This window comes from Clytia hemisphaerica, unplaced genomic scaffold, assembly GCF_902728285.1.
Source record: "Clytia hemisphaerica strain Z4C2 unplaced genomic scaffold, Clytia hemisphaerica genome assembly, whole genome shotgun sequence".
In the NCBI taxonomy this organism is placed as follows: domain Eukaryota; kingdom Metazoa; phylum Cnidaria; class Hydrozoa; order Leptothecata; family Clytiidae; genus Clytia; species Clytia hemisphaerica.
In genome coordinates this window covers 1546317-1573826 of record NW_027103510.1, presented here as the reverse complement: position 1 = coordinate 1573826, position 27510 = coordinate 1546317, and the positions used below count along the sequence as shown (strand labels likewise).

General features: G+C 35.9%; 1 protein-coding gene across 1 annotated transcript in view; it reads left to right on the top strand.

Moving 5' to 3' along the window:
* Positions 1-7511: 7511 nt before the first annotated feature.
* The window catches only part of LOC136799119 (U4/U6.U5 tri-snRNP-associated protein 1-like), a 30431-nt gene continuing 10432 nt past the window's right edge, over positions 7512-27510 (top strand). Inside the window, exons 1-27 of the mRNA XM_067055804.1 lie at positions 7512-7979; positions 9285-9348; positions 9635-9690; positions 10061-10143; positions 10385-10440; positions 10629-10737; positions 11003-11089; positions 11288-11350; positions 11580-11678; positions 11970-12047; positions 12274-12346; positions 12720-12847; positions 13156-13215; positions 14623-14742; positions 15244-15280; positions 15427-15584; positions 16058-16154; positions 16617-16679; positions 16971-17020; positions 17365-17454; positions 17784-17859; positions 18418-18508; positions 19457-19486; positions 19931-19963; positions 20634-20730; positions 21330-21419; positions 22069-22193. Coding sequence (XP_066911905.1) covers positions 7526-7979; positions 9285-9348; positions 9635-9690; positions 10061-10143; positions 10385-10440; positions 10629-10737; positions 11003-11089; positions 11288-11350; positions 11580-11678; positions 11970-12047; positions 12274-12346; positions 12720-12847; positions 13156-13215; positions 14623-14742; positions 15244-15280; positions 15427-15584; positions 16058-16154; positions 16617-16679; positions 16971-17020; positions 17365-17454; positions 17784-17859; positions 18418-18508; positions 19457-19486; positions 19931-19963; positions 20634-20730; positions 21330-21419; positions 22069-22193 — 2567 coding nt within the window. The 5' untranslated portion in view covers positions 7512-7525. The remainder of the gene's footprint in view (positions 7980-9284; positions 9349-9634; positions 9691-10060; positions 10144-10384; positions 10441-10628; positions 10738-11002; positions 11090-11287; positions 11351-11579; positions 11679-11969; positions 12048-12273; positions 12347-12719; positions 12848-13155; positions 13216-14622; positions 14743-15243; positions 15281-15426; positions 15585-16057; positions 16155-16616; positions 16680-16970; positions 17021-17364; positions 17455-17783; positions 17860-18417; positions 18509-19456; positions 19487-19930; positions 19964-20633; positions 20731-21329; positions 21420-22068; positions 22194-27510) is intronic.

Sequence of the window (27510 nt, the reverse complement as noted above, 5' to 3'; positions counted from 1 at the left end):
TTTCATTAGAATAGTTTACCGCCGCCGCCGCCGGGTTTCGCGGTATTTTGCGGCAACCCGCCGGTAAATGACAATTTACATCAAAATAATTTACCGCCGCCGCCGCCGGGTTTCGCGGTGTTTTGCGGCAACCCGCTGGTAAATGACATTTTACATCAAAATAATTTACCGCCGCCGGGTTTCGCGGTATTTTGCGGCAACCCGCCGGTAAATGATATTTTACATCAAAATAATTTACCGCCGCAGCCGCCGGGTTTTGCGGTGTTTTGCGGCAACCCGCCGTATTACCGGCGGCGGCGGCGGGTTTTTAATTTAGACTCTTCGATTGAGCTTAGAATTATGTTGCGGTAGTCCGCGGGTTTCCGCCGGTATTCGTGTATTACCGGCGGCGGCGGCGGCGGGTTTTTAAATTAGACTCTTTGATTGAGCTTATAATTATGTTGCGGTAGTCCGCGGGTTTCCGCCGGTATTCGTGTATTACCGGCGGAGGCGGCGGGTTTTTAATTTAGACTCTTTGATTGAGCTTATAATTATGTTGCGGTAGTCCGCGGGTTTCCGCCGGTATTCGTGTATTACCGGCGGCGGCGGGTTTTTAATTTAGACTCTTCGATTGAGCTTAGAATTATGTTGCGGTAGTCCGCAGGTTTCCGTCGGTATTCGTGTATTACCGGCGGCGGCAGCGGATTTTTAATTTAGACTCTTCGATTGAGCTTAGAATTATGTTGCGGTAGTCCGCGGGTTTCCGCCGGTATTCGTGTATTACCGGCGGCGGCGGCGGGTTTTTAAATTTAGACTCTTTGATTGAGCTTATAATTATGTTGCGGTAGTCCGCGGGTTTTTAATTTAGACTCTTTGATTGAGCTTGGAATTATGTTGCGGTAGTCCACGGGTTTCCGCCGGTATTCGTGTATTACCGGCGGCGGCGGCGGGTTTTTAAATTTAGACTCTTTGATTGAGCTTATAATTATGTTGCGGTAGTCCGCGGGTTTCCGTCGGTATTCGTGTATTACCGGCGGCGGCGGCGGGTTTTTAATTTAGACTCTTTGATTGAGCTTAGAATTATGTTGCGGTACTCCGCGGGTTTCCGTCGGTATTCGTGTATTACCGGCGGCGGCGGCGGGTTTTTAATTTAGACTCTTTGATTGAGCTTAGAATTATGTTGCGGTAGTCCGCGGGTTTCCGTCGGTATTCGTGTATTACCGGCTGTGGCGGCGGGTTTTGAATTTAGACTCTTTGATTGAGCTTGGAATTATGTTGCGGTAGTCCGCGGGTTTCCGTCGGTATTCGTGTATTACCGGCGGCGGCGGCGGGTTTTAAATTTAGCCTCTTCGATTGAGCTTAGAGTTATGTTGCGGTAGTCCGCGGGTTTCCGTCGGTATTCGTGTATTACCGGCGGCGGCGGCGGTTCATTTTAAACAATAGATACAGGAAAAATAGTAGAAGATACAACGGTAAACAGCGGGATGCCGCCGGAGAATCCGGTAAATAAGTCAAAATCTGTGGTATACTCCCGGACACAGGAAAAACAACACCGGAATGTCCGGTGAATCGACAGGGTCGTCTCTGAGCCGGCAATCAAAAATATGTTGTGTTCGGGTCGTCCGAGCGACTGTTTATTTACAAGAAAACCCGATTCGGAAAGTTTGTAAAATCATCGGATTTTTATGGGCGCTGTTCGCAGGTTCGGATCTTTCCCATAATGACGGGCACGGGCGAGCGAAGCATGTCTTTGAATCATTATTTTTTGTTTACTTAACCCACATTAAGTCCTGTTCAAGTTTTTTCATGTACCCTTATTGAAATTTTCATGTCAAAAGTCAGCAACGCAGTAGGGCCAATACCCTGGGGGCAGAAAATAAGGGCTGCTTTAAGGTTAACACATGTGCGCGCACATTTAGTTTGGCAAATTAAAGATGGCGGCATAAGATTCTGTTGATTGCCGACTTGATTCATCGGGCTCAAAGCTGCGCTTACAAATTTTGGAGCTAGGATTTTTTGACTTAAACAGATTATAAGCTTTGTCAAGGGTTACCTCCATTACCCGAACAGGTACACGAGTAATGTTTCCATTGGCATCTTTTATTTTACGCGTTTGATTTTTATACGGAAGTTGTCTCGAAATATTGTCTTGGTTAAAAAATTCAACAACAAGCTTGTGTTTTTTGGAGTCTTTTTTGTAAACTTTTTTTGTTTTGTAATGTTTTGTGATGTCATTAATGTCCATTGAGGATGCACTTTTGAGTGATCTCCAACTCAATCTACGATTCGACTTTATCGCTGATCTTACTGAGCCAGATTTTTGTACAATATCACTCATTAACATTCGTCGAGCTGCGTTGGAAACATGGTCACGGTTTTTTGAAAGGGAATTAAAAAGAGTTTTTTCAGTGTCCACTTGATTGGCAACTGCCATCTTTGAGCCTGGAGTTAGTGTATTTGAGCAATCGACTATTGCACTAACTTTACTTTGAGGAGAGAGAGAGTAGATAACGAACTCATTATTGACCTTTTAGCCTTCACAATTCTGTTCTTTCCGAAGTTCATTTTCACTTTCAGAGCTCTATGCTCTCTGACACGCTCTGTCGAAGTTTCAATGCTGGCTCCTTCTTTGCTGTTTGCTTTTCTATGCCTGTCTTTAACCTTCAGCCCATATCTCTTCTGTCTAGAAATATCTAGTCTCCATTTAGCTTTCCGTACTCTATCTTTGTTCCCTTTTCCTTATCCGTTCTTCGTCACTTCTCTTTCCTGCAATTGCCTTTCTTGCCTCGCGCTGTTTCAAATTTTCTGCTTCCCGATTACCTTCAAAATTAGAGAAAATTAGGAAATCAGTTATATTTAATCTAATATAAAAAAAAGAGTTTTCTAAATAGAAATGTGTTTAGTTTAGACTTTAAAAAATTGTTAACTGAATAAAATGGAAATTTGCTTAAAGAGTTGAAATTATTGCAGGCCAGTTAGTCAATTTTTCTATTATTACAAAAATTCCTTTCATATTACCTTCTTTTGATCTCCACTTTCTTATTCTTTCTGCATTACTTGTTGGGTTCTCTTTCTTTGGCCTTCCCATAGTATTTTACTTTTACAATGCTATATCTTATTCTGTTTTGCTAATTTTTTCTTAGAGTCTAAACGAGAACAAACATCAATATATTTAACCCTTTCAGTCCCAGAGTTTTCACGGCTACTTTCCCAGAGCCGTATAACGAGTTTTTGAATGCATTTACTCTTGCTTCAATATCTCTGGAATCACTAAACCTAGTCCTCTCAAGTTTTCACCCTTTTTCACTTATAGTATAAGGATCATTTTGATAGAAAAAAATTTGCAAAATGACGTCATCAGGGTATCACGTGACCAGAGAAAGGCAAAAAAAAAATTGAAAACAGCATTTTTTTGCCATTCAATGGTAATTTTTTTTATGAAAAAATGATTTAAACCCATTCATTCTTCTGATAAATGTTAAGCACAACAGTATCTACTAACTGAAAAAAGAATTGTTTGATTAGCCCTCATAGAAAAATCATAATGATTGATAGAAGTTGTAAAAAATCCCATTTTCGGCCTTACAGATTTTGCTTGCAAAAATTTTTGTAAATACTTTTGTAAACAAAACTTTTTACTAGAACAAGCTTTTTTTACGCGGTCTTTTGCACACGACGCGCTATCTTATCTTCTTTGAAAGCTGTTTAAAGGCATCTCTTTATTTCCCACCAAAACATCACAATTTAAAAAATAAATCAGGGACCGCTATGCAGTCCTCTGGGAAAAAACGACGGGTCCAAAGGGACCGCAGTGCGGTCGCGTGGGACTGAAAGGGTTAATATCAATAATGACGAAAACGTCAAAACGTTTCACCCGACAAACTTTTGCCTTATAGTGGGATGTGGGAGAGACTTCAGAAACTGAGATAAGCATTGAAAAGTCATAAACAGCATGCTTCAGTTTAGATCAAGATTATAAAACATCCCAAGAGTGAGAAAAAGGTCTAAAGTCTCAAAATTTTACTATCTGGGTTAAAAAATAGTTTTCGTTACGGCGTGACAGAAAATATGAGCAACCTGAAAGACTGACGTATTGGATGAAATCCATTATGAAACTAACAAACTCGTGATAATTTCTACTCTACAAGCATCCCTCTTCCCTCTGAAGCAAGTTTGAAGCCTTTTTAAACTCTTATTCTCACAATATAAGGATTGAAAAATGAAAAAACTGCGAAAAATCTTGTAAAATTGACAAAAAATTGAGTATGCAAGCTCGTTTTCGACGAAAAAAATTTTTTTATTCACTTTTTTTGTTTTGGTAAGCTATTGTGGGACTATTCCATCATTTTCAAGTTAATCTGGAAAAGAAAAAAACATTAAATGTTGTTTTATACCTTACATAACCATAATGTGTATTTCATAAATTTTGCGTCTACCCTTGTGTATGCCGCGCGACATTAAAAAAAATTGAAAATAGATTAAGCTCTGATTTTTTTTGCCCTTTGTCCATGAGTGATACACCTATCCATAAAAATAGGTTATCAAAAGATTTGAGGACCTTCAATTTTTCCCAATTTTCAAAAATTCTGGTACGAGCTTTTTGCTTATAGCTTAGATCAGGATTTACTAGATCGACAAAATTTACTACCGACCGACCTGAACATACTCACTTTCAGCATAACCACTAGTTTGATTTTGCTGAAATATTGCCTCTACGCTTGTATTATCAACAGATCAATACCTAACAATTGCTGAAATTTCAAGTCAACAGCATTTTCAAATCGTTAGATACAGTAACCTAGGCAAATATGGTAATTTTGGGGCTGGTATGTAAAATTCATGAAAAGTGAAAATAAGTTAGAAGGGGGTCCCATTTTTGGCATTCTCAAAAAATGTTTCTTTAAAGGGGAATTAACGTTTGGAATTAACCCTGTGATTTTTTTTCGAAACATTAAAGAGGAAAAAAAATGTGATTGAACAAAAAAAGAACCACTTCGAAATGTCTTTTATTCATTGAGTTATTTAATCATTAATTTCTCACAATTTTGACTCTACAATGGAGAAAAACTCTCCCTCTGTGTATTTTGTGACGTAAAGTGCGCCCCAACTATTCTCACTGTTACACTCTATTTTGTTGTTAAAGAAATATAAAACGTTAGAAATGAATCTTTTTTAGACTAATTATAGCAAAACGTTGAAGACATAAAACTAGGAGAATGTAGTTAGTATTCCAAAGGTGCAGTAAATTCTCTAATGGTAAAAAGAAACTCAAAAACTGCATTTTAAATCATCATTCACCACTCTTCCCTTATAAAAAAGAGAAACACAGTTCGCACCCTACGTCACATTTTTCGTATCCATAGCAACACAAGAGAATTTTCAAACAACTCTTATTCCGGATGTAGAAGAGTAAAGCCCTATAAACCTTATATATTTGAAATCGTCTCAATGAGCTCTATTTGAATCTGTCATTTGTTTGTTGACAAATTTGAAACGTTAATTCCCCTTTAAAATGCGAGAATTTTGATTTTTTTTAGAAAATATTAGAAAAAATTCTGAAAAAAAGGTTCAAAACATGATAAAAATCAATAATTTTAATACCAATGTATTATGAAATTTCTAAAATTTTTGTCTGGATACCACCTTTTTGGACCTACCTTAGAGGTCCTATAAATTAACCAATGTCCGTCTGTTCGTTCGTCTGTCCGTCCGTCTGTTACCAGCTTTTCTCGAGATTGGCTCATTAGTTTTTTCTGATTTTTGGCACAATGATGCAAAATGATAATGCCCAAAATGTGACGGAGCCCGATTTTCGAAAAAAAATCATTTCCGGCCGAAAATGCCGGAAATATGCCGGAAAAACCGTTTTTTTGGCATTTTCTCGAGATTTCATCATTAGTTTTTTCAGATTTTTTGCACAAAGATGCGTAGTAGCAATGCCCATAACATGGCAGAGTCCGATTTTTGAGAAAAATTCTTTTCCGGCCGAAAATGCCGGAAATATGCCGGAAATCGCCGTTTTTGCAGATTTTCATCGGACTTTTTCCTTATAATTGGTTGTTTTTTCACACAAAAACATTGTTAATAGCAATGTCCACGATCAAGCATGGTTCATTTGTCAATAAAACTGATTTTTGAAGCCGGAACTTTCTAAAAATCGCCGGATGAGCCGATTTTCGCCGGAAAAACGGTATTTCTTGAATTTCTCGAGCTGTACTTTATATTTTTTTATGAAATTTTGCACACTGATGCAATATGACAATACCTAAAATGTGACAGAGGCCGATTTTAGGAAAAGATTTTTTTCTGGCCGGAAATATGCCGGAAAAACCGTTTTTTTGGCATTTTCTTGAGATTTCATCATTAGTTTTTCCTGATTTTTTGCTCAAAGATGCGTATTAATATTGTTCAAAACATGGCCAAGTTTGATTTTTGAGGAAATTTTTTTTCCGGCCGAAAATGCCTTAAATATGCCGGAAATCGCCGTTTTTCTGGATTTTCATTGGACTTTCTCCTTATAATTGGTTGTTTTTTCATTCAAAAACATTATTAATAGCAATGCCCACCATCAAGCATGTTTCAATTTTCAAGAAAATTGATTTTTGAAGCCGGAGCTATTTAAAAATCGCCGAAACAACCTATTTTTGCCGGAAAGACAGTATTTATTGAATTTCTCGAGCTATACTTTATATTTTTTTATGAAATTTTGCACACTGATGCAATATGACAATACCTAAAATGTGACGGAGGCCGATTTTAGAAAAAGATTTTTTTCTGGCCGAAAATGCCAGAAAAACCGTTTTTTTTTACATTTTCTCGAATTTGCATCAAAAGTTTTTTCTGATTTTTTGCAGAAAGATGCGTATTCGCAATGCTCAAAACATGGCTGAGTTCGATTTTTGAGAAATTTTTTTTTTCGGTTGAAAATGCCGGAAATCGCCGTTTTTGCAGATTTTCATTTCATAAGATTTTTTCCTTGTATTTCTATGTTTTTCACACAAAAACATTATTGATAACAATGCTCACTATCAAGCATGATTCAAATGTCAATAAAACTGATTTTTGCGACCAGAACTTTCTATTTAAAATTTTCCCCCCACAACCCTTCCCTCTCCCCCCATCGACAATCAATGATGAATTTATTGCGTTATGCATTTTCGCTAAACGCTATTTTTTTTGACTGATTTTTTTCTCCTCGCATTGCTATCCAACTTTCATCATCAGGTAGGTCCATTCAGCATCTAGCTTGTTTATATTATAGCATAGTTTCTCCCCCCCCTACATTTAGGGGTTTAGGGGGGGTCTTGGGTTTTGATGAACCAAAAGCAAGGGGGGTGTTAAAAGTATGACTTTCCTAAGGGGGGTTGCCAGTTCATTTGTACTTCAAATCAGTTGTGATGACAAACAAGTGACAAACCTTGTCAGTGAAGTAGATTACATTACAAACTATTGCTAATACTATTTAACCAGCTATAATTATTTAAAAGCTAGAATTCAGGACCTGATAAACCATTTTGAAAATGTCTATTTTTCAAAGATAATAAGAATGGGAAGCAGCAAGAAAGAGAAAAAAGAAAAGAAAAAGAAGAAAAGGAGATACAGCAGTGGAGAAGAAAACTCAAGAAATGATTATGATGACTACTACAATGATAAGAAATCTTCCAAAAAATCTAAATATGATAGTCCAAACAGGGATTCACTCCCTCAGACGGAAGAATATGTGTATGATTACAGTGGTCAAGAAATGGTTCAAGGATCCCGAAAATCACCTGATAACTCTGCAGACTACTGGCCTTCAAAATCAAAGAAAGAACGCAAAAGAAAAAAATCCCCACCACTTGCACCACCAGGCACTGATTGGGGTACCAATGATCGAGATGATTTAGAGGATGGAGAGGTGGATTGGAAGGATGCTGACGATATGAGAAGAGATCGTGAATATCAGGAAGAAGTTGATCGTAAATATAGAGAAAAACAGAAAGCTGATAAACGTAGAAATAGTAAGTTTGTTTTGTTCTATCTAATCTTTGAAAGCATTTTAAAGCATTTTTGTTTTTGGGAATCTTTTTTGATTGCTGCCAAAGTGCATGTCAAAAAACATTTTCATGAAAAAGTATCTACCGGGTGCAGCAGAAAAAACTTTGGACGTTTGGCGAGCCACTGAGGCCGAACAAAGTCTTGTTTAGACTCAAAACCACTTTTATTAGAAAGAGGACATGCTAACTTAAATTTTGCGGTATAACTTTTTAAGTTTGGTCAAGTAGTTGTCAAGTTATAAGCTTTTGAAGTTAAAATTCACTTTTCGAAAAGTGTGAAAAACACGTAATAAAAGGGTATTAAATTAAGCATTTTTAAGCGTTTTCGATAAGGATTTTTTTCAAATATTTCTAAAAACTGACTATTTACTAAAAACTGACTATGTTGTAAACGAAAACTGCTTTTAAAAGTATTTTAACAATTAATTATGTCGTAAAAGTCGTTAAATAAGTCAAATACTGAGCTATTTTTTCATTATTTGCATAAATTTAATACACCTTTTTCTACGTGTTTTTTACACTTTTCGAAAAGTGAATTTTGACTTCAAAAGCTTATAACTTGACAACTACTTGACCAAACTTAAAAAGTTATACCGCAAAATTTAAGTTAGCATGTCCTCTTTCTAATAAAAGTGGTTTTGAGTCTAAACAAGACTTTGTTCGGCCTCAGTGGCTCGCCAAACGTCCAAAGTTTTTTCTGCTGCACCCGGTACGTATATGAGACACTCATATTTAGATCCGTAAACCACCTGATAAGCCTTTTGCCAGAAATTTTGCTGTATCTCATACACATGAACCATTTGCAGTACTATTTTGAACAAATCACAGCAATTTTTACTTTAACCCCTTACGTGCTATCAGCTTATTTTAAAACCCTTTTGAAAATTGATTAATTGATTCAGGTAACCCTCATCCTTGTTGTTGTGAACCCATCCTGTTGATGACTGATGTTGTTTTTGTGAAGCCTGGATTGCCTAATATGACTAAGACTTGAATAGTTGTAAAATTGATAAACTGGTAGGGATAGTCAGGCGGTCTGCGATTTTTGGTATGTTCATTCATCAATGGTCTTGAGCAAAGCCTCTTTAACATTTTTCTAGGTACTTAACTTTTGTTTTTTACATAGAAAACAACAATTTCAAATGATTTCCACTTTGGTAAATAGTTAGGGAAAAAAAGGACTTTTTTCTCGGAACCATAGAAAGAATCCACATTTTAAATATCTCAAACCATCTTCTGATCCCTTAAATTCCCTTTATTATCTTTTAGAATCTCCTTCACCACCGCAACCATCATCAAAAGAGGATGCTTCACTTAGCATTGAAGAAACCAAGTATGTACATACCTTCTTAGATAGTTAGAATGATTATAATTTCACTAAAAAATGAAGGAAAATGAAAGTGCATTTTATTGCCAACGTCACATAGGACCTTCTTAGATAGTTGATATCACTAACGGTTCTTTAAAAAATACTAGATTTAGTGAAAGTGGTTTAGAAGGCATTGTATTGCCAACGTCATTTAAAAACTATTCAGATTTGTTATTTGCTCCTATTCATGATTTTTGAGTTTTATTGATGCATAGGTCTTCTCAAAATTATCTTTACGCCATTTCTTTAGCAAATTGAGAGAAAAACTGGGATTGAAACCACTTCAGGTTGGAGGACCTTCATCAGGTAAAGTATCAAGCATTCATAAATTTCACTCACTCTTGGTTGTTTATTTCAAACAGATAGATAGATATGAGCCCTCCGAATGCGTTCGGAATGGGTCCTACCCACAAAGGTCCTACTCGTAGGAATCACAGCGCTGACAAACACTGCCATGACACTCGAACGACACGCGAGGTTGAGCCTTATGAGTGTCACGACACGTCACAATGTCTGTCAATGATTTCAATTTGATTTCAAACACCAGTTAGTTACACCAGCTAGTTACATTTTGAAATGTTTAAATTAAGATCATTTGGAAGTTGAATTTTAACACAGTACATTGCTGTTTACACCCTCCGACTTTACTAGCTAATGAATTGTTTATTTTTAATAGAAAAAGAAGAAAAATCATATGCAGATCGAGAGGATGTCCATAAACCTGCAACAAATATTTCAGAGAAAAAGCATTCTGACAAGGTTCATTAAAAATATTATCCCTTCTTGTATTGCAACACTGTAGGAATAAATAAAAAATTTGATTGACCACAATGATGGAGAAAGTAGATTCAACTAGTAGAAGGCACTTGGAGTTAATCCAAATTACCTAGATTAAGCCCAGTAACCCTGCATAAATCTGAGACTGTAGTCAAAGGCAACCTGAAGGCTCCTCCCTGTATACTTTCTCAGAAATTTACCTTATTTCCACACTAATTCTTAGATGCGAGATAAGATGGATGCCATTCGTGAGAAGCGAAAGATCAATCAAAAACTCAAGTTTGTATTTGCATTTTTGATAGACAAGAAATTTTAGTTTCAGAATTTTGATTTGCGCATTTTAAATTGGACCGAAAGAACATTTTAGTTTTAAAGTTTCAATTTGCTTAAAGCCTTTGGTCTTACGAATATAGATAAAGTTGCAGGATGTTGACCAACCAATTAATATTCATTTTCCGATTATTTAGGAAAGTCAAAGGTTTGGGAGAAGAAGACGACCCAGCGGTAGACAGTGCAGCAGCATGGGTTGCAAAATCAAGAGTTGCTGAAAAAGAAAAAAAAATGGCTGCAAAGAGGGTACGTTAACTATTATAGTATTATTTGCATTCAACTTTTTGATGTACAAGTAGATTTTTGTCTATGTATGATTTTATCAAGCAATGCAAATTGATTTTATCAAGCAATGCAAATTGATGTTGTCTACCCATACTAGCAAGTCTTACTCGTTTCCTGCAAAATTGAAAAGTCAAAGGCTGAAAGTGAAGTTAATATGGTTTGTTCTTTTATCCACTTTTTAGTACAATAGAACTCTTACATATTCAAATGATTCAATCTCTTCTAGGCACAAATGCTTGAAGAAATGGATGAAGAGTTTGGTGTTTCAGATCTCATTGACCAATCTGTACCTCCACCAAGAGTTAAACGAGAGGTAATATTGAGCAAAAGTATTTAAGCCTGCCATATTTATGATATGAACCCTGGCCGGGTTTGATTCACATTTTCATACCATTTAACCTCTTCAAAAGCTTTTTATTGACAGCCCTTAAATGTTTTTCATTAAACCTTTAGCATCATTCTACATGCATCATTTTTATTCAAATGAATGTTATTTTATTGTCTCTTTCAGCCAACATATTCTTCGAAGGACCTCAGAGGCTTGACTGTCCAACACAAAGCGTCAGACATTAAGGTATGTAGTATGCAAGCTGATTAAATTCTAACTCATTTTAAACAAGAACATATTGAAAAAAAGCAATATTTGAAATCTGGGGCTTCCTTTATCATCAAAACTTACATAAGGTTGATTAATCTGAAATTGCATTTTAACAGTGGCCATTTATTTTAGAATATTTCAATAAAAAAGTCGTTCGCTAAAACTGCTTGTAGTTTATTTTCGATACTTTTTTTTTACATTTCAGGACGGTGGAGATGTTGTATTGACCTTGGAAGATAAAGATATCTTAGATGATGATAATGATGATACTTTAGTCAACGTCAACATCAAAGATGATGAAAGGGTACGCATTTTGTGCAGAGTCTTAGCCATGTTTTTTAGGTGGGTGGGTTGGTAATATTCTCTAAGAACACTTTCAGAAGAAATTTTCTTTCTAAGTTTTATTCCACACGCAGCTTCAGTCAGTGCTGAAACATTAAGGTTTTTAAAGGAATTTATTTTTGCACACAAACATCCCATTTTCGAGATGTGGTTTTTAGTACACACAAGGTACACATGTATGGTTTTCCTTGGTAAAAGAGTTTACAAGACAGTTTACATTGTAAACATTGTAATTTTGTTGTTCACTTTCCAGGCACGACAGAATATCCAGAACAAAAACAAACGACCTGGTTATCAAGCTTATGATGAAGTTGATGACGAAACAGGAATGGTAAAAATATTTCAAACAAAGACTTTTTATGTGTATTAAAGTATTGTTTGCTACTTACTTCCTCGAGTCCCACTTCAGAAGTTACCATTATTAGCTCCATAGGAGCTTAGCCCACTGCCACCTGAATGCTGACATCTAAGTTTATAATACTTTGATTTTCACCCAGCTTCCCTAACGATAGCAATAATGATTAATACATCAAAACATACATTTTCTTCATTGTCAGCTGAAAGTAAGAAACGTCCTCGACAAATATGATGATGAAATCGAAGGAGCTAAAAAGCAAGGTTTTACACTTGGTAAGTCAGAGTACTCGGAAATAATAATCAATCATCATCATTTCTTCAGTGTTTTTTGGACTTAGACCCTTATGTGGACAAAGTTCGCAATTTTCGCGAGTTGGCTCTTTTCCCAAAATTTAGTTGTCGGAAAAAGTAAATTGTAAACCATTTTTTTTGCCAAAAACCCCAGGAAAATAGAAGAAATTAGGTAAAAAAGAGTCTGATTTGTGAACTTTAATCACTCGAAAATTTTTAGATTCTCAAAAGTCAACGCGAAAATCTGCGAAAATTGATCATTTTATCGGAATCAGTGATTTTTCATAATATCCTTCTAATTTGCATGAAATGAAAATTCTGGGTAGGTCCATAATTGTTTCAACATGTACTATAGACAATGCTGGAAAAGCTGACGGAGAAGATACAATGGAACAGATCCGTGAAACTCTCAAAGCACAGCAAGTATCTTTAGAAATGGCTGCACCTTCACTCGCTCGAGACTTCTTTACTGAAGAAGAAATGGTATAGTAATATCTTGTTATTTGTATTCTTTCATAGAATCAGTGATCTAGTTTGAAGATTTTCTATTATGATAAGGTCACCTGAGACAGACCCGAGTGACGTTAAATTTATTTTAAAATCAATTTTAAACACTTGCAAACAAAAAGGGATCTATGAGTCATAGTGCATTGAAATCTAAATGAACTTTGGCGTCGACTGACCTAACCTAAAGATTTTGAAATTAATCGATTTTATATAATAATATATTGCACTTCAAACAGATTATTTTGGTTTATAATATTTTCAACATGCAACCATCTTTCTTTCAGGTGAAATTCAAAAAACCAAAGAAAAAAGTGAGAAAAGTACGGAAGCGAGAATTATTAAAGGTAAGTCTTATTTTCATCAATTTCTTTAAACAACCTGAATTTCTTAATAGGCCTTCGATGAAATAATTTTTGATATTTACAATGGGTCTCTAAATTTTTGGTTTCCCAGTTACGCTGGCTTAAAAAAACAAACTCCCGTAAAAAAATCTGGCTAGTATCTAGTACTCGGAGACTTAGCCACGTTTTTATAGTAAGGAAGCGAGATTGTGGTGGAGTAGAATCTTCTTAAAATCTTCTTACTTGGCTTATTTTTGTTTTTTAGACCTACCCCGGTGGGGTAGAGGTCCTATAAATTAACCTGTGTTCGTTCGTTCGTTCGTCTGTTACCAACTTTTCTCAGGATTGAATCATTGGAATCCTTTGATTTTTGGTACAAAGGTGCAAAATGGTGGTTGGCAAAATGTGACGAAGCCCGATTTTCAAAAAAAAAAATTTTTGGGCCAATTTGGGCCAAAAAACGGCTAAAAAACGGGTTTTTTGGACTTTGTGAAAAATTGAATCATTAAGTTTTTCTGATTTTTTGTATGAAAGTAGGGTACCATCATAGATAAAAGATGGCTCAAGAAGATTTTTGCAAAAAAATTTTGTTGGCTCAAAAAACGCATGTTTATCTATAATAATCACTATCAATAAGCATACATCAATGTTCTTAGTCAAATTACTCAATTTCTTTTATGAGATAGATGTTTTTTTTGCTCATGAGGGCTTATTTTTGAAGAATTTGTGTGTTTAGACATGAAATTTTGGTTGCTTGGCGTGTTTATATAGAAAAACTGGCCAAATTCGACATTTTTTATAAGCACATTATCAATTACTTAGGTATTAGCTTTTCTCGGGATTGTCTCTTTCAATCTTTATGATTTTTCGCACAAAGATGTATAACTATAAACCCTCGAATGTGACGGAGCCCGATTTTCGAAAACAATATTTTTGGGTAAATTTGGGCCAAAAAACGGCTAAAAAACGGGTTTTTTGTACCTTTGTGAAAAATTGGATCAATAATTTTTTCTGATTTTTTTGTATGAAAATAGATAAAAGATGGCTCAAGCTGATTTTTGTAAAAAGATAATTTTTCAGCTCAAAAAATGCATCTTTATCTATAAGAATCACTATCAATAAGCATACATCAATGTTCTTAGTCAAATTACTGAATTTTTTGATGAGATAGATGTTTTTTGCTCACGATGTCACGAAGTCTTGAATATAAAAAAATATTTCAACAGCATGAAATTTTGGTTTCTAAACGTTTTTTTTATAAGAAACAAACAACTAATTTTAATAGATCGTCACTATTTGTGTTTTGAATGGTTTTTTAATGGTCACGCTCACATAGATATCAATTATATATGTGTTAAATGCATAACCAGGTAGGTCCATAAAAGTATCACTTGTTTTTGTTGCTTTAAGGCGGACGACTTATTACGTTTGGACGTTGACTCGTTAAAAGACAGGGGGTCCAGGAAAAATCGGGCAGCGAATAAAACGGACACGAAGAAAAAACAACAAGAAACCAATGATGGCGAAGAAGTAAGTTTTTTCAAAAACCCTAAAAAAAAGGTTTGTGTGATTGTGATGTGATCGTAATCGACCCACGACATAGGATCCACCCCCCAGAGATTTGGGAGTTACTTTAGAATTCTAAAGATTTTGGGGGTACCAAAATGATTGGGGGTACCTGGATTTTTTGGGGGTACCTGAACCCTGGAGGACCCTATGCACGAAGTCAAAATTCCAATTGTAAATGATAAGTTTAAGAAAAGTGACGGGAGGGTCTCTCTCCTTTTGTCTATTTTCGCTAGACCTGGGTCATCGAATGCCAAAGTGGAGCGCCACACCTACGCTCAAGCTCAACTCCAAGTTGCTCAATCTTTAGATCAGATTATCCGATATAAGAGCTTCCCAATCACTGGGTCGGCAGCAACAGTGGATCGAACCTACCCTTTGTTTCACAGGCGAATGCTTTCCCGAGCTGCCATTGCAATCACTGTTTATGAAGTTTTTTAACGCTCTTTTATTCTTTTTTTATAGGATATGGATATTGTCCCTTCAATGCCCGATGAACTTGGTAAGAATTGTTATAATGATTACTGATTGAAATAACCACTCACTCAACCAATCATTTTCATTCTCTTCCATTTTCTTACTTTCGCTACGTCGCCTGGGAAGAATTTTACACTTTTCAGACCTTTGTCATCATTTTCTCTTCCGCAGATTTCTTCGTAGCCGTGCAACAACAAGAAGAACCTGAACCCATTATGGAAGATGATGAAGCCGAACAAGAATTACAAATCGCTCTCCAAAGAACTCGAAGAACTAAAATGAAGAATGAAAGAGAAGAAGGGATGGATGAAGAAGAAAGGTTACAAAAAGTGAGTGCTCAGCTTTTCCTTTCATTTGGATCAATCCCATTAATTTTAAATTTTCAATTTGATTCAAAGGAATTTTTTGTCACTATAAAGGAGGCGCCCTTCTTTAAGTACTTCGAATACCTCTTTTAAATCGAGTTCGAATTGGGAGAGTCTGTTGTAATGGTAACCATTTGGTTAATTGGGTGAAGCGATCGCTATTGAATAACGTAGGTGTCATCTATTTTCATACTGTTTTTCCATGCTTGTTTATTTGATCTAAGTTATCGGTTCTCGGTTCGGGAAACAGTTAATCTATCTTGTAGGCTTACTTTTTAGCTCATGTTCAAGCCTTCAAGTTTAGATTCTGTTTCTCGTTTCTTATGGTTAAAAGACTCGGAGAATGTTTGAATTGACAATGATTTTATCATGATATTTTTCAGCACCACACCAAGATACTGCTTCTCAATAGGTTTTTTCTCTTTCATTTTCCTTAGATGGCAATGGAGCTGCTAAACAAACCAGAAGAAAAAACCTTTTTACCGGAAACTATGGCTACTTCTGCATCAACCAAATCAAAGAAGAAGGGAAAAGGTTGAAAGAAAATAATTTCATTTGTCTTAATTTGATACTTCTCAAAATGTGTCGTGTTCGTTACGTTTGATTAGCATGCCGCCTCGATGGTTGTTTTAAGACCAATAAGTCTTTATAAGATTATACAACAGCCTTAAAATTTCAGTAAGCGCTTAGCTTGTGTTTGACTATTTTAAGCTTTAGTCAAGCACTGCCGCCTGTAAGCCTAGCTTAGTGATCGAGAATCAGGTCTAGCAGGGGGAGGGGTCAAGCAGTTAGTACAATGTGTTCTTTTCCCTTAAAGGATACTTAAAAGACTTAAAAGATTGTAACCCCTAAGCAATGAGAAGGTTTCCAATAGTCCTAGGCCCTGTAAAAGGGGTAGTGATTTCATTTTTCTCTAGTCCTTACTTTGTCCATACTCTTTTAACCAATCAGTTGCCGATTAATGATAATAATAAATACTATTGTTCGCAATTGTAGGTGCTATTGTACTGGACTCGACGTCCGAATTTTGTCGAACACTTGGAGAACTACCTACAGTCGGTAAGATTTTTCGATCTTCAGTGTCAGATCCTCGCCGGCCCAAAAGGTTTTGAAATTCCGGATAACTCTCTTATGAATCTTAGTAATACCTGAATCGAATGGAAATAAAACAATTGAAAGTTCTTGTCCATTCACCTGTCTCAAAAGACTCAAAAACCCTCTAGAGTAGAATATCGGTATGTTCTATTACAGTTGCTAGAACCGAATAAGATTTCTGTTAAATGCTCGAATGAGGCAGTCCTAACAACTTAGTATATTTTAAAAGTGAAATACCGTTGTTATTGATTTTAGGTTCATCACGCAATAATAAACCTGAACCAAAAGTTCCCGAGAAAAAGGAGGTTAGATCTGCTTAACCTTGACTCTTTGTCTACACATTGCAATCCTTTTTAGAACACAAAGCTGAATTCTTGCAATCGTGTATATCATAAATTTTTCTTTTGTTTTTTGGCACTTGTGAGATAATATTTGAAAAGAAAATAGATTTCACCATTAAATTAAAAAAAATTAAGCACCACTTCAAGTACAAAAAACACCCGGCGAAAACTTTACGCTGGAGGAACTGCCTGTGATTTAAATTTTCTCTTCCCTGTAATAAAGAGAAAAGGGTTCTCAATTTTAAAACTTTTAAACACCGAGAAAATAGATTAAAAGACAAGCTTTTTATGCGTCATTCCAATTCCAGGTTGAAGAGATGACGAAAGCGACCACAGGGGGCTGGGAACAAGTTGACATGAGTGAGCCAATGGATACTGCTGCTAACATCGAAGAAGAGGTCTGTAAAATGTTTCAACTGTCGCGATCTTGCCGGTACTATTAAACCAAGAGCTTCATGTTTGCACAGTTACTATCCAAAAAAAGCCTTTCCTTTACACAATTTTTATTCTTCTCTATGCCAAAAGAGCTTCATGAAACCTCAGAGGCTGTTTTACGTCGGAAACATGAAGAAGTATACCTGTGTAATTTTTGATTCTTGCGATCTTTCTTGCCGTCCGTATAAACGACAAAAAATCAATTCGGAAGAACCCGAGATTCGTCAATGTATTTCTTTAGGTAGTAATTTCCAGAAAAAAATAATTCATTTACTCTGCTTCGTATGTACAGGAAGACGAAGATGTTCTAGAAGCTGAACCGATCCCACATGGTATCGCTGCTACTCTCGAACTAGCCAATATGAAAGGTACTGTTTTTTCGTTCGCTGTTTTTTTGGATTAATTCCCTATTTCGATCACAATGAATTTGGACTGGTTGCGCTCTGATAATAAAATTGTTATTTTCGCGAAGAGCTGAATACCCATTACTCTTAGGTTCCAAATAAACGCCCCCCCGCCCCGTTTGTTAATTTTTCGAAAATTTTTTCAATCCCCGGACCTTATTAGGCCCCCCCCCCTTATTAATTTTTAAGAATATTTTCAGCTGTCAAAGATTTCTGGGACCGTAGATGGCCTATTTGCATCTAGGCTCCTTCTTCCGTTTTTCCCGTTATCAGACAGACTTGGCTTTTTCTCACAGTGATTTAAATGCCATGATGTCGGCTAGCATGCGGCTACTTTTTATCCATCCATCTCACGCACTTTTGATAACATTTGGAGAGTGATTTGTAATTAACAGCCTCGAAATTCACCGGATAAATCACCTTTCTCGCCCCCTTACAATGTAATCAACCATTTAATCATTTCTGTAAATGTAGTTTATTCTTCTACTGATTAGACCGTAACACTGTGTATTTTCCCTTAAGGATACTTAAAAGACGGAAAGGAAAAAGTTCGTAAATTCGATCCATTGAACCTGCCAGAAACGAAAGCGTCCATTGACATTGAAAAATTAAGGTACGTGAACTTTTTTCAACGTGCTTGAACTTTTCATGGACATTACGCCCCTGAGCCTGACTTTGCATCAAATTAAATCCTTGTAAATAATCAACCTTCGACTTCAGTCTTCGACTTATAGAGTGCGGTACCCAGTTGGCATGAGTTTATAAAGATTCCTATTTGATTTAGTTTTTTATTTATAACGGTTTGAAAATCACTTTAAATTTACCCGAATGGCGCTAGTCTTACCCAGTTCGTGTTAGAAAATTCAAATGGAAATATCGCACTCAACACTGAATTAAAATGCGTCAATTTTTAGATGTATAGAAGCTGAAACCCTTTATCTTTCGATATCTGTGGGAAAATTCAACATTCTTCGTATAACTGTTAGATCCTGGGTTGATACAGGCTTGAAATTCTTTCTCGGTACCACCGGTTATATTCTGTCCTCGATATCTTCCAAAACGTGAAAGCTTCTACAATGAAACTTTTTTTAATTGCTAGAGGAAGAGTTCTTCTTCCGCGTGGACTGGTTTCTAGCGAACATATCATATATATTTTCTCAACATTAAAGACTGTTGAAAGAAACTATTGTGATAATTTGCATTTTTCCAATTACTGTTATACAGCTATGGTGGATTTTTAATCCTAATTTTTCTCTACAACCCACTAAAAGATACCCCTTTAAGACTCCGAATCTGATTTTCTCTGAAACGCAATAGATTTTGTTCAATAAGTGGCCGAGTCGAAATTCACGCCAACTGGGTGCCGCACCTCTCAATTCTGTTATCCTGCTCTGTTATCATCGAAAAATTTAAACATAAAAAGAGCATAGGATCAAAGAGAGACCTGTTTTAAGATGCACTAAACTTAAGACCTATTGGTTATTGCACCTGAAAGATAAATAATGCCACACTCTTGAACAAAGCAAATTCTCACTAACGATCTATTTTGTTTTATCTTTAGGGACGAAGAAAAGGGCCGCTACAGTGGAAGGTACGTATCAAACTTTATTCATTCGAATGGGCCATTTTATATCCATACAGGGGACGAACATTTCCAGAGGTTAAAAGACTGGAAAACTAAAACGAACTAAAAACTAAAACTGGACGAAAAGACTTTACTCCGTCCACCCTCACTTTTATGTATGAAAAGAATTTTTCCAAGGGTTATTTTGGAGATTTTAACTTTTTCCAGGGAGTATCCACACATTTTCAATAAATATTTTGCATTGAAAAGGTTCGTCTACCCCATGTATGGTTTTCTTAATGGAACGTCCCAATACGGTCGTTTACCTTCTAACACTTTGGGCGTATCTAACGTTTCTACAATCTATTGCACCAGCATCTAGAATGTGTTTAGAAAGTTTTTTAGGTTTCTTTATAAGCTGATAGATTTCACGTGCTCCAATTCCAATTCTTTTTCGTTTTCGTTTTATAGGGGAGGATATGACAGAGACCGTGATCGCGATCGGTAAGAAACTGTCATATTTTGTTATTTGAAGAAATTTCACAAAAGGAGGGAAGCTAAAGTCACGTGGTGAAGGTGCCCAATGTGAATTCTTCTTTAGCTGTCTTCTTGAAAATGTTTTTTCAGTAAAAACTTTTTCGAATATCGCAATCTCCAGGAGACTAGTTTCAATCCATGTGAAACGCGTTCGGATGACGAATATTTGAAAATCATGCAACAATAAATTCTTTTTTACCTGGGGGACTCAAAAAGAATGAAAGTCCAATAAGTTGAGGGTAAAGTTAACGGGATGAAAGGAAAAACGGTTGAATGGAAAAACGGTTGAATGGAGACTAGTTCAAACTTTTGAAACAAGCAAGGGTGAAGAAATCTAAATAAGTTTGAGTTTATTGACCCAGTGATATTCATATTGGAATTTTATCGTGGCTTGGATCACGTTTGGAATTACGTTTGGCTACGTTTCGAGAGATTCTTCTCCCTTCATCGGGCAATGTGAAGAAATGAAGAAACTTTGAATGAAAGTGAAATTGTACCACACTAGATTTTGTTTTTAATTTTGAGACTCTAGAAGTCTGTTAGATTAATGGGAAAGACAGTTCACAATTTCAAAAATTTGTTTGGAATGAAAAATGGTGGATTTTTAATGCTAAATTTACTGCTTCATGTTGTTTAGATACGACCCGTACGCTTTTAAAGAAAAATCGAACTACAAACCAGAATTCAAGTTAGAATATGTTGACAATAAAGGACGAAACTTAAACCAGAAAGAGGTAAGTGGGAAAAGACCTTTTCAACTGCTTGTCCATATTGACCTCTATTTCAATAATGATTATTTGAAATTGACGTGCTATCAATCGCAATACTTAAACCAGAATCTTATCGGTTGCAAAAACAGTTCAGATTCAATCATATCCCCTAGATTATCCTAATATCTGAGACCATGTTCACACGTTACTGTTCCGTTTCGCTCCGGTATGATTTTTGTTACGGATCGAGTGTGTTCATATTGGTTTCGGAAAGTTTCGGAGCAAGAAAAAGGAGCAGTTCCGTTCCGATGAAAAAAGTGGAGCGAAACCGTTTCGATATGTTTTGCTTTGTAACGTATTCTTTTTTGACGTTTCGAATTTTGACGTTCACACTTGTTTCGGAACCGTTTCGTTTCGGAACTGAACGGAAGCGTAACATCGGAACATGGTTTGAGTCTGCCCTAAGCTCGACTGCCAGGTGAGATTTAATGTTCCTGCTCCCCAGAGCAGCTAGAGGTCGGGCTCCTTCCTCTGTCCATAATAATTTCGTGTTAAGCAGTATTTGTGTTTGTAAGATCTTTCTTTACAGTTTTATTTAATTTGTCATCTTTTATCGATTACAGGCGTTCAGGCTACTTTCACATAAGTTTCACGGCAAAGGATCGGGCAAACTGAAAACCGAAAAGCGAGCTAAGAAACTGGTTGAGGAAAAGGTGAGCAAGTCAATTTTTACCAAATTAGTGAAATTCGGTTTTAATTTAATGGATACAACCTTCTTGAAACTCACACTGACTTTTCTCCTGATTAAATTGCAACATTCAATTATGAACTTGTTGAAGTGGCTTTTTTCTTTAGTACTTGACCTGGCTTAGCTTATAGTAAGTAGTAAGTAAGTCTGCGACCGCAGTCGGAGGCGACCCGAAGGCTCCTCTTTCGATAGCTATCTACCCGAAGGTAGGGGAGGGCGCCACTCTTTCTCCCTGGATTTCTCCACTTACCCTTGATCCTTCTCTTAGTTGCTGAGCATCAAGCAGAGAGGCATTAAGTACCATTTTGGGAATCTTTGGTATGACCCGGCTGGGGGTTGAACCCACAACCTTGCGAACCGTAGCCGGATGCTCTACCACTGTACTACGGTCGCTAGGTCGCTAGGTCGCTACGGCTTAGCTTATAGCACCACCAGATCATCACTTTAATCACTTTTATCCATCCCAGACATCAATGGGCTATTCCATTTTATATACATAAGTTGGTGTGGATGAACATTTTTAAGAGGTCCCAAAACAAGAAATTCCAGGAGGTCTAAGGAAGTTTTAGCACTTTCCGGAGAGTTTTTACTATGGAAAATCTTATCTTTTCTAGAAACTTCAAATGATGAGTTCCATTGATACGCCACTCAACACAGCATCCATGTTCAAAGAAAAACAAAAGCAGTCCCAGTCTGCTCATATTGTGCTTAGTGGTGGTGGAAAGAACTTGCTCTCAAAGTAAGTGACCTCAATTCAGGAGAAAAAAAACTAATCTCGATCTAACAACCTCGTACTTCTAAAGACTGAACAATAATCCATTAGATTTTCTTTGTTTTTCACCCTCTGAAGGTTGGGCTTGAAGTTCCCGAAGAATATCGTGTTACTTGAATGTTCAATAATTTTATTTTGTCTAAAGGGGCTAATGATGAAAATTTTTCATTGTTTTCAAGTATCAGATGCAATTAGGTTCATCAGATCAATCTTGTACAAAACGGATCCCTGCATATATTTGCACCATGAATGTTTAACGTGGAAGAGCAAACTAGATTTCATGGGGAGGGTGCATCGGTTTCGGGGAATGTAACACGAGTGGTGGAAACTCATTACCATTTTACAATTCACGTTCCACATCGTTAAACTCTTTCCTTAAGGCCGGTCTCCACTTTCGCGCGACATGAGCAAAAGCCTTCTGACGTTTTTGTAAGATCATTGGTCGGTTGAAAAATGAAGCAACTCCATTGGTCGAAATTGACGTAACGGATGAAAAAAGTAAAAAAACTTCCTTCAACTTTTTTTTTGTCCGCGCGAAACTTTTTTATGACGTAATATTTTCTTCAGGCAAAAAAGGTTAAGAAAAAAACTGTCGCCCATTTCGCGCGACAGTGGAGATCAGCCTTTATTGTTAATTACTTTATACTACCACTACGCATTGTCGGTATCCATGGCAACAGAGATACAGTCAAGCCTTGAATGAAAAGAATATTAATAAATCGATTAAAGCAAAAAGTGATTTGAGTAGTTGAAAGGGAGATGGAACTAATATAAGCCTATCTAATGAATTTATACAGTATTAAATTTATAGCATTTTATTCGTAAGAGTATCCAAAGCTATAAGCACTCAAAATAAAACCATAGTATGGTCAAAGCATGCAATGTTAGCTATATTGTTCAGCTATATATTGCTGTTAATTGTTATCTCAAATATTTTATGGTCGTTGCATTTAGCAAAATTGATATTCCCCTTCAGACCCCAAACTCCATTTAGCCTTATATTTTGTTCCCGCGTGCTATAGGTCAAAGAAACAAACCCCGTCGTAAAAAAACCGTTTAATGTACAAAAAAACACAAAAGTTTAATGACAATAGAAAGTCAATCTCATTATTTCGATTTTTTTCTTTTCCCTATTTCTTTCAACTTGTCACAAAATGCGACATGCAAAACCGCGTAATTGCTTTACCTAACTTTAAAGAAAAGGGTTTTTTTTGTCTTATCTTCTTAATCTAATCTAATTCCACAACCCGCGTGCTTTATGTACTGCAATATAAATTTCTGTCGCGTTTTTTCTTCGATTATATTATTAAAGCAGCTGTAACTAAGTAATAAAACTGTAGAATCTAGATCGAAATACGATCTGTGACATGGTTTCTACGCTTGTAATTTTTTCAGCATCCTTTTACATTTGTAATCCCCTTAACTCTCCTTAGCTTTTATTATTTTCAACTTTTGTGAAAAATTTTGGCCATGACGATGAATGACTTATTTACTGAATCTCAAAGATGTAGATTTTTTAGCAGTTTAATGATTGTGCGTGAACCTGTCTATTTTCACGGTTAGCAGGAATCATTTGTCATGTAACTGACCAATAATTAGCACTGTCTGTCTGTCTGTCTGTCTGTCTGTCTGTCTGTCTGTGTATTTCTATTCACTCTTCGGGGAAGCCTTTGAACGTGATTATTATTTATGAACTTCTTCTCGAGGACAATCGTCGAAATTTTAATTATATGCAAATTTGATTTAAACTGTTTCTAGGAATGTATGTGCGTCGACCTCCGCGCAATTATCTCATAATCTAACAAAGTCTCATGGCACAACAGAGGCATTAGTATTTTTGATTTTTCTATCGGGAAAAAAACGTCAGGAGAAGGTGAAAAAAATTAAGAAGAGGGTGACGACGTTTTTCCCCTACTCTCAACCCCCGAGAGCTTTTCTCGTAATTTGAATCCAAGCTCAAAATTTTAACAGAATGATTTTCCAAAAATTATAACACTTTATTTTTGGACCTACCGTAGGGGGTCCTATAAATTAACCTGTGTATGTCCGTCCGTCTGTTATTAGGTTTTCTCGGGATTGGCTCATTCCATTTTCATGATTTTTTGCACAAAGGTGCATAACTAGGAGCAATATTCCATCTCGGATGTTTTATAACTGTGTGGGAGCTGAAATTTTGAGGATTGGTAGGGTCTGTTCCAGTGTGAACAATTTCATTAGTGCAAGTATGCCTCTCATTGATAGAGCAAAGAAGCAAGGAGCAAAGATTACACGTTTGGAAAAATTTTTGAGGAAAATGTATGGTCGCCATCAAGTTTTGAGAACCTTTTTCAGTAATGCGAAAAAAATTTTCAGATTCATTACTCCACAACTAAACAACAAAAAAATGTTGGACTTGTCACTGTTTCTTTTTTACTAATTTACTAATTTTCATTTCTTTTTAATCGATAGAGTCGTTTTATATTTCAATTTGTTGTATCTTTTTCTCTGTCCAGTATATTTGTAGTTTGTGTCTAAGTTTGTTGAGTTTGTCTCATTTCCTAATTCGTTTCCAATGTGTATGGTCAGAAATTTTAAACTTTTTTGTTTACAATTTGTTTTATTTTAATCCCTTTTCTCGGTTTTTTTTATGTACGAAATAGTGTCTGATCAACACTATTTCTTCTTTGGTAAAGATGACGGGTGGCTCGCGGGCGCCAGAGAGTGCTTACTCTTGGTACCACACCTGACTCTAGGCTTTGTCTTCATCTTGCCATTTTCTTTTTCTTTGTATAGTTGTTTGTTTGAATGTTTTGTCTGTTTTGTATCATATTTGTTGGCATTGTCGGTCGAGCAATTGGGGTGTGATGGTGTTTCAGTTTTTGCTGAGATTATGCTGAGGGTAGTGTTTTGATCCATGAGAGATTTTCAAACTTTTCTTAGATATAAACCCTCGAATGTGACGGAGCCCGATTTTCGTAAAACAAATTTTTGGGCAAATTCCAGCCAAAAAATAGTCTACATAATATACAGCTCCAGGCTTTTAGGCTTTACTCTTGAAGAGTAGGAGTTTTACACTCGAAACGAAGGAAGATATGACATAGCCTAGCCAAAAAAACGGCTAGAAAAAAAAGGTTTTTGGAATTTGTATAAAACTGAATCATTAATTTTTCCTGATTTTTTTGCATGAAAGTACGGTACCATCATTGGTAAAAGATAGCTGAAGCAGATTTTCACAAAAAAAAAAATATTTCACCTCAAAAATTGAATTTTTACCCATAAGAATAACTATTTATAAGCTTAGATCAATATTTCTAACCAAATTATTCAAATTTTAAATGAGATAGATAGTCTCTTTCTTGCAACCCCCTCCCTTAATACCACCCAATGGGCACAGGACACAATCAATGATGAAAACAAACGACTAATTTTAATAGATCGTCACTATTTGTGTTCTGAATGATTGTTTTAACGGTCATACTCACGTAGATATCAGTTATATATGTTTTAAATGCATAACCATATGTAGGTCCATAAAAGTATCACTTGATTTCGCTCTTTTTGGATAAAGTGACTCATTTTAAAATTCTAGCCACGGAGAATGACTAAAATGACGAGGAAAGATGACGAAACTTTTACCACGACCGAATTTTTCCCCGGTATAATAATAACGTATATAGTATGTACAATCTCCCTTATCAGTTGACTCAACGACCTAATAAAATAGATAGACCAGTATCCTATTGAAATGATCCGCGTAAGAATGATGAAAAAAATAATGATTTTTTGCATCATTAAAATGTCATTCCGCGTGCAAAAGTATTTTTTTAAGATTAGCTATTGGTTGATATTGATCACATGACCTAAATTTTGTGAATATGTTCTTAATTTCAAGTCAAACTTTTAGGCTTAAAAATCAGTAAACATTGTTAAAATTATAACATTTGTATTTGGATAGTGTTTGTGTTTTTTATCTTAAGAACGCACCATGAACGCACGTTTATTTTCTTAGTTAGAGTCTTTCAAAAATATTTATGTTCTTAAAGAAAATGCGCTGAAAAGCGCAACAGTGTTGTCGAAAAATATTGAAAAATATCTTGTGAGAAATATGATTAAAAATTCGATCAGACGTAAGCAAAGAAAATCGAGAATTATATTTATGGTCAGTAGAAATTCGATATAATTGATTTTACACCATTTAGAGCTGCTTGTAAAAAGTCTAATTTCTTTGTAATATGACTTACGCGGACGGTGGAAAGACGGCAAGATGAAAGAATACAAAATGAATAGAAAACAAGAGATTTTTAAGAGCAATTGTGTGAAGTTCTTGGTCTATCTATTTTATTAAGTCGTTGGTTGACTTCATTAACCAAATTTCAAAACTTTTGGTTGATTTTATCAAAAAACAGAACATGATATATTTAATGCGTATAAAAAAATTGTCAACTAAGACAAGACTTTAAGAAGAAAATCAATCAAAAAAGTAAAAAGAAAATACTCCCTTTTAAATCCCTACTTGTAAAATCTTAATGGATTATATGGGATATTTTGCCCATTATAAAGCTAACATAAACAAGTGCTATACCCTTTCATTCCCACGCGCAATATCTTTGCTCGAACTTTATACATTACTCAATTCTTAAGCTGTAAGTATAGTCAGGTTTTATTGTTGTACCCCGTTTTGTTGTTGTTTGGCGTTTAGTTTATATTCTTAAATTATCCAGCCTAAAAGAAAGTGCTACATTCAGTCTGTCGTCCTTAATGCGATGAAAGTTTTTAAGGCATTATTTTTGCCTGCCTGAAAATCTTCAACCTTTCTCAAGCAAGCAAAAATGATGCCTTAAAAGTTTTTATCACATTTAGAATGACAGACTGAGTGTAGCGTTTTCTTTGTTTTCATGTTTTATATTCATGAGCTCTGGTGGTAAACGTGACTTTCAATCTAGCATTTGTATGAAAGACACGCGGGCCGCGCGCGTTATTTAGGAAGTAAATGGATCTGTCAAAGGATAAGAAAGCGTAAATTCAATAAAGTTATTGCCGAAGGCTAGAACCGAATCTTCTATGTAGAATTTGAGACCACTTTATGTCCTAAATAACTTGCGTGGCCCGCGTGGTTTATACAAATGCTAGATTGGAAGAAACATTTGCCGCCATAATTCGAAAAATGTAAAACGCTAAAACAAAGAAAGTGCTAGATTCAATTCGTCATCCGAAATGCGGTGCAAATTTTAAGGCTTGACTTTTTCTTACATAGGAAAGGTTGAAGATTCGCCATTGTTAAAATTGTACGCGTAATTTATAATAC